The sequence below is a fragment of the Hemicordylus capensis genome, chromosome 2, assembly GCF_027244095.1.
Source record: "Hemicordylus capensis ecotype Gifberg chromosome 2, rHemCap1.1.pri, whole genome shotgun sequence".
NCBI classification, from domain to species: Eukaryota; Metazoa; Chordata; class Lepidosauria; order Squamata; family Cordylidae; genus Hemicordylus; species Hemicordylus capensis.
Window position 1 is genome coordinate 355666643 of NC_069658.1, and position 16383 is coordinate 355683025.

Here is a 16383-nt window from a genome sequence, read left to right on the forward strand (position 1 = left end):
TGACATTTTTATTCCACCCTTCCGCCAAAGAGCTCAGGGTGGTATGCATAGTTTTTCCTTACCCATGTTTTCCTCACAGCAGCCCTGTGAGGTAGGTTATGCTAAAAGAGAATCCAGCAATCATCCAGTGACCTTCACAACTAAGTGGAGATTTTAACTTGGGTCCTCCTGGTTTTAGTTCAGCACTCTAACCACTATACCCTATTTGTTAGGTTCCGCATCTTTAATACTGTGTATCTCATCATAATATCTTCTGTGCAAGGAATTCCATTCAGCAAAAGCTATTGCCTTACATATATGCCTCGACTTTTGCCTGAGCAAATTCTTGTTTGGGTAGTACTCTGAACATGCTAATCATGATGCCCCTCCCCCACCATCCCATTTTACCCCGTATTAATATCTAAAAGATTTATGAATTCAAGAGAAGAATGAATAAGATGGACTTACAAAAGGAGAGACTGGCAGGGTTGCTAGCTTTTCAGCCAGACCCTGTAAATGTGCCTTTTAACTGCAGTTTGATCTGCACCTCCATGTTACATATCAAACCAAGGCAGAACTACAGAGGCTGCTTGGAAAGAGCAAGTTATGGGGCATGTACAGAAAGCTGTTTTTAAAATGGGGCCAAAAAAAGGTGGCAGTAGCTGAAAAAGTTAACTCTTCAGTGTCAACAGTATTGATACTTGCAAGAAACAGAAGTTGGGAGAAAGGGTGCCCTGAACTGGATAGCTTTCAAAGAATCAGAATATTGATGTACCTGCCAAGTCTTTCTGTTTATTATTCCTGCAGTATGTGAACTTAGCAAACAGCCAACACTAGGAGCCAGAACACCAAAAGTCTCTATTTCTGCATGTGCTCTGCCAAAGCCTAAGAAGCCTCCCTCAGAGCTCCACTGTACAAGCATGGGTCACAACTTCCACAGCCCTGAATAATCCAAAAGACTTCAGTTCCTGGAAAGAGACATTTTTCTTTGTTGAAAGCAAAAGGCCAACACATGTTATACTAACGACACAGGTTATGAAACACCCTTCCTGTTGGTTTCTCTGCACTTCCCCTCCCCTCTCCCCAGAGATCAAAATGGCTTCTCTGGCCGGCTGCCAACTTTCCCTTCAGGAGAGGCTTTACAAATCACACTGTTTGTATTTTTACACCGACACCCGGGCCGACTGATTTGGTCGTAACATCGCTGGGCCAGCTTTACACAGCCAGTGGCTGGCAGGTAGCACAGCAAACAAGGCAGAACCAGAGAGAGGGCGCTCATGAATGACCAACGGGCACAGCAGTTTGAGTGGGAGCAGGAGCAGGGGTGGTCTGCGCAGGAGCCCTCGTCATCCTCATTGGTGCAGTGGTAGAAGATGCCCTTCACCAAACACATGCAGGTGGAGTAATTGACCAGGTTCTGGGCTGAGCACAGGCACTCCTGATTGCACACCCAGCAGGAGGGCAAAGTCCTTGGCAGGGCACATTCCTTGCACTTGCATTTTCCACAGGCTTCACAAAGCAAAAAGTGCTTGTCCAGCTCCTGAGGAGGAAGCCCCTTCAAATCTAGGGTCTTGCCATTAATTGCCTTGGGCTGGATCTGGACAGCTCTTGGGGAGGCCTGGTCTGCCACTGGAGCTGGCACCATGTGATCCAGGAGCCGTTGATCTGAAGAGGTGCTGCTGCTGCTGCTGATAGAGCTGGGCCGTCCACTGAAAGTGATCCACGGGTGCGTGACGTCTTGTTCGCATCTCTGCGGGTGGGGAGACTCCTGGTGGCCCCGGAGGCATTTCTGAGCAGCCAGCTGGGCCAGGGTGGGATTGTCAATGTAGTCATTCTCAATGTGTGTGGTTTTCATTTGGTCAATAGGCAGAATAGTCAGAGGATGTTGCAGCCGGCCATAGGGGATGCGGCTGTCCAGGAGAGGCTGCACCATGGTCGAATTGGGCACCACGGTTATGTTGTGAGGCATTCGGGGCTCCATTGCTCAGGCTGTCCTTCAGCACCAGGAAACACGGCTTAAGGGTCCTGAAAGAGATGGAGGGGAGGGCAGAAGAGCAGAATAGTTCAGACATTAGTGGTTACTGTCACAGTTCCAATAAAGCCTCATTGCTTTAGCTGTTCCTATGCCAGAAGTGCTAACGGAGTCAGTTGCAGCATAACACTTTGAGGGATCATCCCTGTGGAAGCAGATGTGCCTGTGTGACTCACAGATTAAGAGGGTTTGTGCATGTGCTGGGGCATTCCAAGAGATGACAGCTGCATTGACCTCTAGGTAGCCGCAAGCCTATCTCTGACAGTGGTTAGAGCTAATTCACAAGAAGCAAAAGCGATCTAGAGGGGAAACTACTCTATATATAGAGCACAATATAGCTGTGGGGAGGGGAGGGTGGAAGAATAATTTACAGTTAAACCTACAATCAATCAATCAATCAATCAATATTCTATCAATCATGTGATCAATGGAAGAATATGCCCACAAAGATAGATAACCAGCCCACAAAGATAGATAACCAACCCAAACACTAAACCTAGGGATTACCCAAAATTGGATTATCCATGTAGAGATCCTGCTTGGCAAATTTATTTATTTATTTATTATTTAATTATTATTTATTAAATAATAATAAGTCAAATGCTGCTACACATGTTCATGAACGCTGTTACACTTCTTATATGCTAGTATGTAGCACATTAAAGCCCAATCATAGATTTCTTCCATTCAGTGGCAAAGGGAGGGATGCCAAGCTTTTGAGTGATTGGCCTACATTCCCATGTTTGTTTTAGTAAACAAGGAACTCATCATTTCTCTCTCTCTATTGAATCCCATAAGCCAAGATTTAATTTTTTAACAGCAGCTGATAGAGCATAAGCTTCTGGCAGGGAAGATACTTGTTTAAACAAAAAAAAATCTGAACATATTCAGGCCGAGAACTAAATTACAGTTTAGAGGGCAGCCTTCTCCTACATGACTCTGTGCAACTATTTCCATCGTCTGGTAAGACCCATCTCCAGGTACTTCACTCTCAAAAGGCAGGCAAGCAGTGACCAGGGATAGGGGCTTCTCTGTGGTGGCGCTCTGCCTTTGGAATGCTCCCCCTAGGGAAGTTTGCCTCCCATGGAGCTTTAGTTGTTTTTATGGCCAGATCTTATTTTAATTTGTCAGCCCTTTATCTTTTAAATGTTTTGCTTCAATTTTTGATGCTTCTGATGGTATTGCTCTGCTGTTTTAATACTGATTATATTGTCAATTTTGAAAACACTTTGTTTCCCTCTCTTTCATCATGGAATTCAAGGTAGCAAGATAGTCCCCCATCCAGATGATGGCCAGATCAGAACCTGCTGAGCATTAGAAAAGCAGCTGCATCATGTGCCTTCTGACCATGGCCTAGGACCCTTGTGTTAACTTTTGTTAGAAACAGGAATGGTTTGTTAAATATGCAAATCCTGGAGTAGAGAGGGATTGGATGGGTCTGTCATTGCATATGAGAGCAACACTTTGGAAAGTGTTGCCCTCAGCTGGCAGAAGGGCCTCAGCCCACTGTCTTTTCCCTTCCTGTCTGATATCTTCATGAAGGGCTTGTGAAAATTGTGTGGGTCATTGTTACACTTGGGATCTTCAAACTCTGGGCTCAAGATCAAGTAGCTGATAACTACTTCTCCAGAAGACAAAAGGTTTTCTGAGCCTCTGATCTGGAAAAGAAAGATGGGAATAGTTTCTGCATGTATATGAAAGGCTTTCCAGTTTGCACATGTACTATTTTTATCCACAGTACTATTCTATTCTTTCTTCAAGGAACTCAGGGAGGCCTACATGCCCTGGGACACCTCCTTTTGTTCTCTCAACCCTGTGAGGTAGATTAGGCCGAAAGAGAGTGATGAACTCAAGCTACCTGTTGGGCTTCATGGCCGTAAGAATTTGAACCCAGGCCTTCCCACTCCTAATCCAACACTTTGATCAGTGCACAACACTAGTTATTGGATCTGTGCCCTGATCTAGACTCCTATGTGAGCAATGCTGCTCTTTGCATAGCATAGGAAGGAGTGCTCTTCCCATGCATCACTGAAGTCTCATACGTTCTGTGAGAAGGCTGTACATGTGATGGCCTGGTTTGGGTGATTCTCGCCCATGAAAGAGGGAGAAAAAGAGATTAGAATAGGCCATGGAGTGACAAATGCTACTGTATGGTGTGTCCTCTCCTCATTTGTTTGTTGTTTCTCTGTGTAAACCACCCTGAGCAATTTTTGGAAGGGCAGTATAGAAATTGAATAATAATAATAATAATAATAATAATAATAATAATAATAATAATAATAGGGACAAGCTGCACATTTAGCTTTTGTTAGCAGATACTATGTTGGAGACAGTGTGCACAGTCATCATGGTGTTGGTTGTTTTTAAACGGAGCCACAATGGAGTCTTCTGCAGTGTCCCACTGACTCCTTGTATTCTCTTCTGAAGCACCAGTCCTTTCCTTGTAGGGAAGCAATTTTATTCCCATACTCACAGAACAGGAAAAAGCACAGCTCTTCCTGTTCAATTGAAATCTGGGTCAAGGAGGGAGAGAAAGGACTTTTGACATGTGTTGACATTTCAGCTGGCCGTTGTTAATTGGACAGCAGCAAGCCAAAGGCATTCTTTTTCTCAGCTTGTTCCTTTTACTTTGGGGTTTTCTCCATGAAGGTAGCTGTCCACATGCATTTGAAAGATCTCTTTAGTATGATTATTACTGGAAGAACATTAGCAAAACCTTCCTGTATCTTCCGTACCCACTTTAGCTTTTCTTGTTCACATGACGGACTCCACTGATTTTTTTTTAATAACAATGTATGTGTTTTTCTGTCCTCCTCTTCTTCCTCCTCCTCCCCCCACCCCCCAGCCATATTACACTTGAGATCGGGTGTTAGCTTCCCCTCTAAATTTCTTAGCAGGAAAAGGAAGTCAAAAACCATTGTGTCCTAGTTCTAGTAAAAGTGACAAGATACAGCAGGGTGGGGAGGATGACAAGCGAGGGCTAAAGAGGTCCAGCCTTTTGCCATGCAATGATGTCGCTTCCCCCCTTTCAATTGCTGACTGATGGCTGCTGGAACAGAAAACAGAGGGTGGCACCTAATGCTGCAGGGTATTAGGCTTGCAGCTTATCTGACTGTGAAGTTCACCTACTTGTCTTACAGCACAGCTGCTGCTGAAGCTGCAATCGCTGTATGCGAAGTATTTCATCTCCTCTCCACTGCATTAACAACCTGACAACACAGCAAGTTGTTTTCTGAAGATCTGATTGCAAGAGGGAGGGAGAAAATGTGGGAGAGAAATACCGAGGGAATTAATGGGTTGAGAGGAGAGCTTTGGTAGGCTAGAAAAAGAGGTTTCCTGCAAGTGGCTGGGGGCGGGGGAGGACAAGTCCGTGATAACTGTTTTGGGACATGGAGTTGGAGGGGGAACCTAGGAGCTGGAATTTGCTATGAGACTTTACTGCAACCCCTTCTGGGGTTGTTCTTGATTATTACTGTAGGCTCACTACCTGTACTTCACTTATCACCATCTCTCAAACTCAGTGTCTCAATCAGAAAACAAGAAAAATAACAAGTTCATTTATAGAACTTGTGCCCTGCTTTCCCTATCTCTTCTGGAGAGCCAAAGTGTAACAATTTAAAGAAAATATTAAAATATTCAGTAATGCACATGCAGGGGCATAGGTAGAGGAGAAGGGGGCCCTGTTCACCTCTCTGGTGGCCCCTCAGAGTGAGGGTGATCATGAAGAAAATAGGGAGGGGGTTGAGCTGGGGCCCTGGGTTCTTTGAACCCATTCACTCAATTATAGCTACACCCCTAGGCGTGTGCACACACACACGAATAACTAATTGTTAAATGCACAAATCAGAACTGTCCCCCCTGTCCAAAGAAGATCTTCATTTGATTCCTAAATATCTTATTTCAGTCAGTCTGATCTTTAGGGATAAGGAGGTTGGCCATTGATTCACACAAATGAAGGCCCAGAGGCCCTGCCTCTAGGTGTAGGAAAGTAAGAAACAAGCCAATAGCAGACCAGTATTCACATCTAGAACTTTCAACATGTCTTCTCATGTGTGGAATTAACAGATCAACAGATGAATTCACACCCAAATTTAATTCAAGTAGAGTATCACACAAGGATTTAGAACTGATTTGAAATGTTTCAGAGCTGTTTTGATTTTCTTTCTAGCCTATTTGCTCAATTTGGGGCAGCGATATAGTGGGCACACACCCATCCTGGCACATCACATTGATCAATTATTGCCGAAGACAGAATTTGCTTTCTGCTGCTTCTCCCTAGTAAAAATAAGCAGAAACAACATTCTCTCTAGGCACACCTCTTAGGTTCAAGTTCTATAAGCATTATTGTCTTGAGTTCAATGCACTGGAGAGCAACAAAAGGCAAAAGTAACTTCAGAGAATAGATACTGGATGTACAAATAGCAGACTGGAGTGATCTAGCTGAAAATCAGCACAGAGGGTGCAAGATCCTTTAAGTATTCAGACTATTTTTTATCCAAACACCAAGCAGCATAATATTTGGTTTAAATGGCTGTTTACTAGCTGACCCATCTACTGCTAGTCTCTAATTTCATTGGAAGAGTGCAATTTATACTGGAGCCCATCCAGAGATTCGACTGTAGTGTAGAACACAAAACCACAGGAAGCAACTAAACTTAAATCAAAGAGCGGAAACGGCTTGGTTCAAATTTAGAGAGTACACATTGTTTTCTGGTAGAGCTGCCACTTCCTTGCAGTGACCTTTATATTATTTATTAATTATGTTTTTTAAAGATCAATTTAAAGAAACAGCAGCAGACCGAAAAGCATTCCTCATTAAGGTCAAAGGAGAGAGGCCGTTCAAATCCATGGAAGCAGAGATATTATTAAATAAGGAGAAGAGGAAGCAAAGGGTCAGATTTCCATAGAAAAAGACAGGGGCAGGCAAAGCGGCCACAATAATTAGTACTGCTGGAGGAGAAAGGGAATAAATCAGAATTAGATAGGTAGATAGGTAATGCTGTACACAGAGCACATTCTTCCTAAAGTTCATCCCTTTCAAGCCCCATTTATTTCAAAGGGAGAACATGAACTTAACCCTTTCCCACTTAATCTATAGAACTTAAAGTGCTTCCCATTGGCTGGACTGGGCCCATCTGATAATGTGTATTCAGATATACCTTTAAACAGGGCTTCTTCCTTCCATCAAGCAAGCCTGAATCTCCTGCTCCCCTTAACAATGCATTTGTCATATTTACTTAACCATAAAGTGATAGCATAGCACCAAGAATACAATTAAGTCAGTGCCTATCAGGATCAACAATTCTATATTTTTTAGACTGTGAGCCCTTTGGGGACAGGGTTCCACAACCCTGAGCCATTTTTGGAAGGGTGGTATAGAAATTAAATCATCAAATAAACAATAACAACAGCAGTAGCAGCAGCATTACCGGTTCTATCTTCTGGACTGCTGGGCACTCTCTGCAGAGTGACCAGATATCCTTGTGTGACCTTCATCTCATGAAATAAAACGGTGCTCAGGAACCTCTATTCATGGCCAGCACAAACTGTGCATTCTCCCTCTTGGTTACTTTACAAGATATTGCGAACTTGTTAAAAGCACATGCTATGCAGGTCCAAGAACAAGATAAAAAGTTATCGGCAAAGTGAACAAGCTTTTAGTGGTGTTGACCTTTATGCTCATGTCAGATTTTAGCAACATTTTGACTTTTCCCCAATCTGCTGTTTTTCACTGATTATTGATCTATTCCTTTCAAAAGAACCAGATGTCAAATCAAACTACTGAAGTTGGGAGTTTAAAAACCCTGCAAACCTCGACAAGACACTTGATTTTAAAAATTGTACCACAAAAAAACAAAACCCCAACAACTACAGTGTCACCATCAATAAGCATAGATTTAGATAAATTTCAATATCTTGTTGCTGAAATGATCCAATGTAAAATATTTACTTAGTCATAATACTGGAAATTAATTGTTTGACTGGATCACACATAGGATAATTCCATTTTTCTTGAAGAACTAGATTTAGCCCTGACTGCTGAGGATAAAAATGTCAACAGAATTAGAAAAACCACAAAAATTAAGAAGGTCTGTCACTCCCCCTTTATTTCAGATCAGGGTGTAGCTATAATTGAGCAGATGGGTTCAAAGAACCTGGGGCCTCTAGCTCCACCCTTATTTTCTTCATTATCTCCCTCACTCCGGGGGGCCACCGAGGAGAGGGGTGAACACGGGTACCCTCTCTCCCCTAGCTATGCCCCTGTTTCAGATGCAAAGGAGTCACCAAATCATATGTGACTGGACTGCAGGTAGGGCAATAAATACAAGACCACTGTATTTATGCTTATTTACCATTGTAAATACCATTGTACATGTATCATGTACACATCATTGTAAATTGTAAACTGCCCTGAGCCATTTCGGAAGGGCGGTATATAAATCAAATAAATAAATAAATAAATAAATAGTGAATTGGATTTAGGCACAGTCATCTAGCAATAGCAATAGCACTTACATTTATATACCGCTCTATAGCCGGAGCTCTCTAAGCGGTTTACAATGATTTAGCATATTGCCCCCAACATTCTGGGTACTCATTTTACCGACCTCGGAAGTATGGAAGGCTGAGTCAATCTAGGAGATTATTCAAGTATGCAGAGTCCTTCCTGTGCAAGTGGGCAAATGCATATCTGAATACTCCACATTAAACACACAGACGTGTACATGGAAAGACAACTTATCAGGAAGAGGGTTTTTAGACTAGTCGACTTTCCACATTCAGGGAGAGTTCTTCTTAATGTGTGGAACATTCAGATATGTAAACCTCCACCATTACTCTGATCTAGCACTGGGTCTAAAAAGACCTACACTACATACTGCTTCTGCACTTTTGAAATGACCCTCCTGAATGAAAAACTAATGTGGGCCTAGGCACAGAGAGAGAATGTGTTTGTATAGGAAATATCTGTATTGCACCCTTCTTTACCAACAACTCAGTGGCATGCATGGTTCTTGCAGTCTTCCATTCAAATATTGGCTGGCACAGACCTGCTTAGCCTCAGAAATTAAATTACACACCTTTCAGGCCTGGAGTGATCCACTTTAAGTTGGGCATAACAGTCAGTGGCCGACATTTTGACCAAATCTACTAGAAAAGTCCTGTTGAATTTTAATAGTCCTTCAAAGTAATTCCTAAGGAATACTATTGAGTAACTTAGTCTGGAGGTCAGCCAGTACTTGTTGGAAGTGAAACATAAGGACATAAATGAACATTCACATTAGAAGCGGAGACATGACAGCAGGCTCTGGTTTAAAGATAAAGTGTTCAGATGGGTGCAATGAAATATTCCATTTAAAGTATGAATGAGCTGTTTTCACAATAAGTGTGCTGCAGCTCATGGAGCTTTATGCAGGCATGACAATTGGTATATTGCAAAGCATATGACTTAAACATAAGAACATAGGAATCTGCCTTATACTGAGTCAGACTTTTGGTCCATCTAGCTCAGTATTGTCAACTAGCAGCAGCTTCTCCAAGGTGGCAAGCAGGAGTCTCTCTCAGTCTTATATTGGAGATACCAGGGAGGGAACCTTCTGAATGCAGATGCTCTTCGCAGAGTGGCCTCATCCCCTGAGGGAAATATCTTACAGTGCTCAGACATATAGTGCTCACACATGTAGTTATACATCCAAATGCAAACCAGGGTAGACCCTGCTTAGCAAAGGGGACAATTCGTGCTCGCTACTACCACAAGACCAGCTCTCCTCCCAAAAGACCAGCTCTCTCTTCTAGAAAAACATTTGTCTGTTGGTATGTTAGGTCAAAGGAAGTTAATTTAACAACTTTTGATCGTTTTGAGTGCCTTATGTGACCAAAGCCTGACGACAGTTCTGTGTTCTGTGTTATGCTGGAGATCAAAACAATGTCCCAAGGAGACGCAGAGATCTGAGAATAGTGTTATGGTGTACAAAATGCACAGCAAGAGAACTAGGACAGTATTTCAAAGGCATGTCAATGGATCATACAAACAGTGCTACGTTTGTACACTGGTGTATATGTCTTCATACATAGAGTACCTGGCAGGTAAGAGCTCATTGCAAAAGCAATCCATTACTGAGGGCTGGCAGCTGAAAAAAAAAAATGGGGAGAATGGCCTTGCCCTTTGCTCTTTTGGCTGCTAGCTGCCAGGGGGGAAAAGGCTTTAAACAAAAACGTTCAGGTCAGGTTTTTTTCTGGCTGGTTGGCAATCTGAAACCTATCTAAGCATTTGAGAAGAGAAGCACTGGCACTCTCCAGCTGTTATTGAACTACAACTCCCACCATCCCCAGCCACAATCAAGTAATGCCTTTATTAGGGCCGGCCAAAAGACTACATCTTAAGCAAGCTTTCAAGGTCCCCAGAACTCTTTATCAGGCTGGAAGTTAAGCAAAGTAAAAAGAGTAGGTGGGGTGGCTAGTCTTAGTGAAATAGCTTTTAAAATCTGCAGCATGTGTTTCTTGTTTGATTGTGGACCCTTTTAAGACAGGAGGCCATCTTCCCATTCATTTTGCTATGTAAACCACTTTCAGAATATTTTTGTTGAAAAGCAGCATATAAATATTCTAAATATTAAAAATAAAAAATTGCAATGTGACCTTTCCCCTAGTAGTATGTCTATTGCTTAGTAAGAAGTTTGCATATTTCATAGGACACTGAAAGTACCTTTCTATCCAAACATATAAGACGTGAATTTAACAAAGCTAATACTTCCAAGACTCAATGATTTCAACAGGATTTCACTGAAATGAATGGGATTTGTGCCTTACAACAGACCAGATAGCATTAAAATATTGTGGTTATTATTATGAAGGAAAATTAAAGCAAAGCAGTGTTAGCAGCAGGTAGCTTGAAAGACTATACATTGCCCCAAAGGAACTGGTCAAGAAAGTACAGAAACCTTCTGAAATGAGCAAACGTGCAATGGATGTGGAACTTTAACTGCTCTTGTTGAATGTCCCAGAGAATCCTGGCATGGATTGCGAGGGAATAACAAAGTATTCATTCCTCTTGAATAAAGACCTTCTGGAAACAAGCAAGGCAACACGGAAAGAATCAGAGAGAAGCTCTTGTTTTTTGAGCAAGCCCACAGTGCTTGGTTTCCATGCAATAATGAAACAGGAGGCAGCTTACCTTTTGAATATTAAAGAGAAGTCAAGCAATTGTCATGCTATACAGAAAACATGATGCTGCAATAATTCTATAGCAGGCTCATGTAAAAACAGGTGTCACCCCAATAAGTTGTCATTCTTGACGGTCATGAGTGGAGTCACTCATCTGTGCCTAATCAGATGAACCTTCTTAGGAGCTTGAAAACCAGCAGAATTTCCAGTCTATATGCAACAGAGAGATGGGGGTCTTATCGTCATTGTCTAGCACTTTGGGCAGTCATTTACACAACTGCAAAAGGAGATACATCTTAAGATGCCAGGAGAACACAGAATGCCACCCTTGAGGAGGGCACAGCTGGATCAGACCAAGAGATCCATCTACAGGTCTGCTCAACTTTGGCCCTCCAGATGTTTTTGGACTACAACTCCTATAATCCCCAGCCACAGTGACCAATGGCCAGGGATTATGGGAGTTGTAGGCCAGCATTTGCAGGAGGGTTGAAGTTGAGCAGGTCTGATAGAACCATTCCACTTCTATACTGTACGGTATTGTGCTTGAGAAAGTAGAAGCATTAGCCTCACTAGGCCTGACTGTGTGAATAGCAAAATGAAAGGTGGGGGCAGGGGAAAAGATAGAGATAGAGACAGACAGACCATTGTGAATCACTGTGCAGGAAAGCTCTGAAGGACATCAGAAGAATTTCCAAGCTCACCTTCTCTTAGAACAAAAGGAGGAGATCCTCTTGAACTGACCAAGGCACTGGTAGAAAATGAACAATTGTTAGAATCCAATTACTTCTAAATACTGTGGGATAAGCGGGGGCAGGAAGGAAAAGCCAGCACTCACTTTCACCATGTCCAACAGTGTTAAAAGACCACAAGCTACCTGAAAAGGCATGCTTAAAGTATCAGTAGCTGTGCATTAAAAGATTTGCATCCAACCCCACATTACCTCTCATTAGGTTTAAACTACATCCTATGGTAAAAGCAAACTGGTTTCAGATTTCTTCATCAAGTGCTTTTCAAGCCCTGCAAAGTCATGGGAATCGAGTGCCCTTGTGGCCAATTGCCTTGCCTTTTTGGAGAAATGGAACAAATAAACTCAATTAGAAGCACTGGTCCTTGAGAACTCCTCCTGGTATTTAAGGCAAGACAGTGAACAAGTGTTGGTGGCTGTGAAACTCTAAAGCTGAGGAGGCAGCTGTGTATAGCCTTTTTGAAGGACTATGACTAGTCACTGCTTTTTCAAATGCTGGACCATGTTTTATATGCAAGGCTTCCAGCTCTCAGGGAATTTGGTGTCCAATATATACTGGTGACAAATATATATATACTGGTGACAAATATATCCAAACTGTTCTTAAAATGTTAAGAATCAATTAATTATTGACCTGCCAAGGGACATGAGAGACACCAAAGACACTTACCAGGCACATTTAACTCAGTAAGGTCTGACTTCTGGAGTGGGCATGTTGAGGATCAGGCTGCAAAGTCTTTTATAATGGCCTCAATCCTACTTGGGATTAATTTTTCAATAAGACTAAACCTGGTGCTTAGTACCCCAAATGGATTTTATGTTCCATTTGTGCCAGACTTGGGAAACAAGATGTTGTGTCAAATAGAAAAGACTCATTGCTGCCATTTTATGAAACCTGATAACAAGCTTCTAAAGTTAACATTGCCCTGCATAGGCAGTTAGTCATCACTTCATACAAACACTTTTGCTTTACATTTAAAGAGAGAGAAAGGAATAGCTAGAGCCGTTTTTCAGGAAGAAGGTTTTTTCTTTTTTAAAAGGTGTCAGTCTATGCATATCTCATCAGAAGCAAGCCCCACTGTGTTAAACAGAGCTTTCACCCAGGCCAGCATGCAGAGGATCGCAGCCAATACCAACCCAGGGCTCCTGCTATGAATGGGATGCAGAGGCCTACACATTTATCATAAGAGACATCCTCAAAGGGCTTCGACAACTGGAAGACATTCCCTCTTCCCACTTAGCCATCATATTAAAGGGATAAGTGAGTTGGTGAAAGGAAGCCAGTTAGGAAGATAATTGTGATTCAGAGCACAAGTTTACAGCACCTCTTTTTCAGAAATCCAGATTAAGGAAGCTAGGTTAAATATTGAACATACTGATTAGCCGTGGGGCAGAGGAAGAAGGGAGGAGGACAACGACAAAGATGAGGAGACACAACACTTCAAAAGGAATCTGAAATCTCGGCAAACAGCTTATTTTCCCTAGGAGCTATATATATGAAAACAGTCAAAGAAGGGGTATTAAAGCTGTATAGTAGAGCATTCTCTTCATCTTTCTTTTAAAAAAAGAAAAAAGAAAAGAAAAGGTCATATTCTAAATCTTGGGGTTGAAAGGTAAGCTGCAGAACCACCCTTAGCCAGACTTTTTGGCAAGAGAAGATTTTTGACATTGACATATCAGGCCTTTTGAGAAAGGTATCATGCCAGGTTTCCCTTGTGATAGATAGATAGATAGGCTCTCTTTTCAGGAAAGGGAAAAAAGTAGTAGTAGTAGTAGTAGTAGTAGAACAAGAAAGAGTGGCGGAGGGATGGTTGGAGGAGACCCCCTGTCTCCCCTCTCCCAGACCCATGCCGATGGCCACGCTCATCTGCACGCCTAAGGAGCTGCCTTTCCCAGTCCTGCTCTCCCTTCGAGGCTCACATGGTGCCTTCCATTTCCTGTGGCAGATGGCGCGCCCGTGGGCATCTCTGCGAGGGTTCTAGGCTGTTCTTTGCAGCGCTCTGACGCCCCGGCCGGCCCCGGCAGAACGCAACCTGAGCCTAGATCTCTACGACGCAAGAGGTGGGGAAGGCCCCCGCCGCAAGGGCCACCGTACGTTCGTTCTCCCAACACCCCCCCCCCGCACTCCGCCCTGGTTGCTGCGCACAGGTACAGGAAGACCTCGGCTCCCCAGGCAACCTGCGCAGTTTTATTCCAGCCCCGCCGCTGCAAGCCCAGTTTGGCTCAAAAGTTCAACGCAGAAGCCCACAGCAGGAGGGGAGAGAAGCGGGTGGGGGAAGGACCTGGTTGGAGAAAAGGTGGAATGGGGATTTTTTCCCTTCTTCTTTGTAAAGGAAGCGACAACTGCAGGCTTGTTCCATGGAATAAAACGCAAGGGAGCAAAGGTCATGCCGCGGTAAGGAGCGAACACGCCAGAGGCTCGACTCCAAAGTGCCCGATTGTGGAGAAGGCTCTGGAGGCACTTCAGGCTAACGCGACGGGCGGAAAGTGAGAGACGCGAAGGAGAGAGCAATTGTGCTTTGGGGCACATCTTGGCTTGTCACTCCGGAGGCGCGTGGGCTTGTTCATCCTTTTCGGAGCAGAGGGAGTGGGACCCTCTCTCCGAAAGACAAACGCCTCATCAACCAGGAAAAGTGCTCTGCGAAGAATGGCTTAAGATCCCGACATCAATTGCAATAGCTTAAGACCGGACACCTAAGACAACGTCCGAGTGCCAAAGCAAAGGGGGCGGGCGGAGGGACAGAAACGCGATGCGATCGCACTGAACGCTAACCCAAACTGTACAATCACCTCAAGCAGCGCGCAAAAGCAGTCGTTTTATACCGATACGTAGGCATATGCGCAGATTTATGCTGAACGACACGCGCCTTTCCCACAGAAGGTCAGGACAAGACAAGACATCCAGAAAGTGAGCAGAATGTTCGCCCTCTGGGGCTTTATTTCCTCTCTTTCCTGCTGTAACATATTTTTCCCCACAAAGATGAATTTCCTACTTACTTTAAATAATCCAGCCAAGATCATCTCAACAAACGATTTAATCCTAAATCCGAGACAGATCACGAGTTGTACCTGCAAGGGGAGAAAAATTGGCACGCAACACCCCAGCTTCTCAGGGAACGACCTACAAGTGCTGCGCTGTCAGCAGCAGCCGTCGCTTCGCCTCCCTATTGCAACAACTGCTGCCTGGGAAAATGGCTATTTTATGAATGGGAGGGAAAGGAGAGCTTCTGCGCATGCCTGTCCTCCCAATTCAATGAATGGGTGGGCATTAGAGTTCGAAAGCGCATGCTCCACTCTTATTTATGAATGGGGGCCGGAAGGGAACTTGTTGCGAGTTACAGAGTGAAAGTCGCGTTAGTCTGTGGATGGATGGAGGGGGGTTTATTTATTTATTTATTTAATGAATGAAAGGCGGCAGCTGCAGCCAGCTGCGCATGCACCACCCACCCCACCCACCCCCTGCCTCGGGCTGAAGGTAAAGCAAACTGCCGCAGAAAGAGGGAGAGGTTGTACAGCGTAGAGCGAGAGCGAACTCGGACGTGGTGGAGGAATGTTACTTCTCCCTGGTCTAGCAGAAAGCTGCTGGCAGGTCTCACTAATGATTAAGAGATGAGTGTGTGATGGTGCGTAAGGGGGAGAGAGGCTGTATGTGGCGAAGACCGTTTCCGATCCCTTCTCGGCTGTTTCTGTTTGCAGCTGCTGGTTCTCCTCCTCCTCCCCCCCCCACCTCCCAGTATCCTAGGACCCCCCCCCCCCGCCCCCTCCTCTCCCCCAGGCTCGCTAGCACTGCGTACTGTAATGAGAGCCTGCAGCCAGCCAGGGACAATCAAGGGCGATCTCGGTGCCGCGGCGATGCCTTCCGATTTTGCTCTTTCAAGTGCAAAGACGGCATTTTTTGTTTGTCGATCTGACGCTGACCATTTCGGACAGGCCCGAGAAGGGAAAGCATTCCGCCTCTACCCCCAGTGCATACGGCTGCTAATTCTGCTGTGTTCATCCGGGCCTGCTTATTTCCCAAGGGCTACGGTAGTGACTCAGAAGAAAGTTACCTGTCGTTCCTTTAATTTTTTTTTTAAAAAACTTCCCTTTTTCAGTTAAAGTTTATGCTCTGGACCTCCTTAAACACACAAGGATTTCCTCAGCATAGCGCTTCTAGGAACATCCAGGGAACGGATCTTTTAGGAGTGGTTTTTGTGCTTATGGGAAATGCATGGCAAGGCACACCAGACTGTTGCTTCCATTTCCAAGTCTTCCTGTCTGAGACAAGAGAAGACTTTTATGTAAAGAACTGCTGCCTCTGTCATGTTGTAGAGCGTGAGGGAAGAAAAGTGAAGGAAAGGGAAATGTAACTGGGACATAATCTAATCCAGGCCTCACGCCCAGAGTTTCTTTTCCAAGCCAGGACCCCATCTGGATCATACAATGTTACCTAGCAATAAGGGAGGAGTGTCTAGGTTGAGTGCCT

General features: G+C 44.0%; 2 protein-coding genes across 3 annotated transcripts in view; one reads left to right on the top strand and one right to left on the bottom strand.

Moving 5' to 3' along the window:
* Window positions 1-948: 948 nt before the first annotated feature.
* Window positions 949-15192, bottom strand: SPRY4 (sprouty RTK signaling antagonist 4). 2 transcript variants are annotated; one of them, XM_053299965.1, is made up of 2 exons: window positions 14988-15192; window positions 949-2004 (listed from the first exon to the last, which is right to left on the bottom strand). In XM_053299965.1, exon 2 carries the CDS (start codon window positions 1958-1960, stop codon window positions 1070-1072), a length of 891 nt encoding a protein of 296 aa, XP_053155940.1. In that variant the 5' UTR covers window positions 1961-2004; window positions 14988-15192; the 3' UTR covers window positions 949-1069. The 2 variants fall into 2 exon arrangements, with proteins under 2 accessions (XP_053155940.1, XP_053155939.1); XM_053299964.1 differs by having other exon boundaries at window positions 14916-15190.
* Window positions 14578-16383, top strand: part of LOC128346546 (uncharacterized) — a 78445-nt gene continuing 76639 nt past the window's right edge. Inside the window, exon 1 of the mRNA XM_053299966.1 lies at window positions 14578-14826. The gene's annotated coding sequence lies outside the window, so the exon portion shown is untranslated. The remainder of the gene's footprint in view (window positions 14827-16383) is intronic.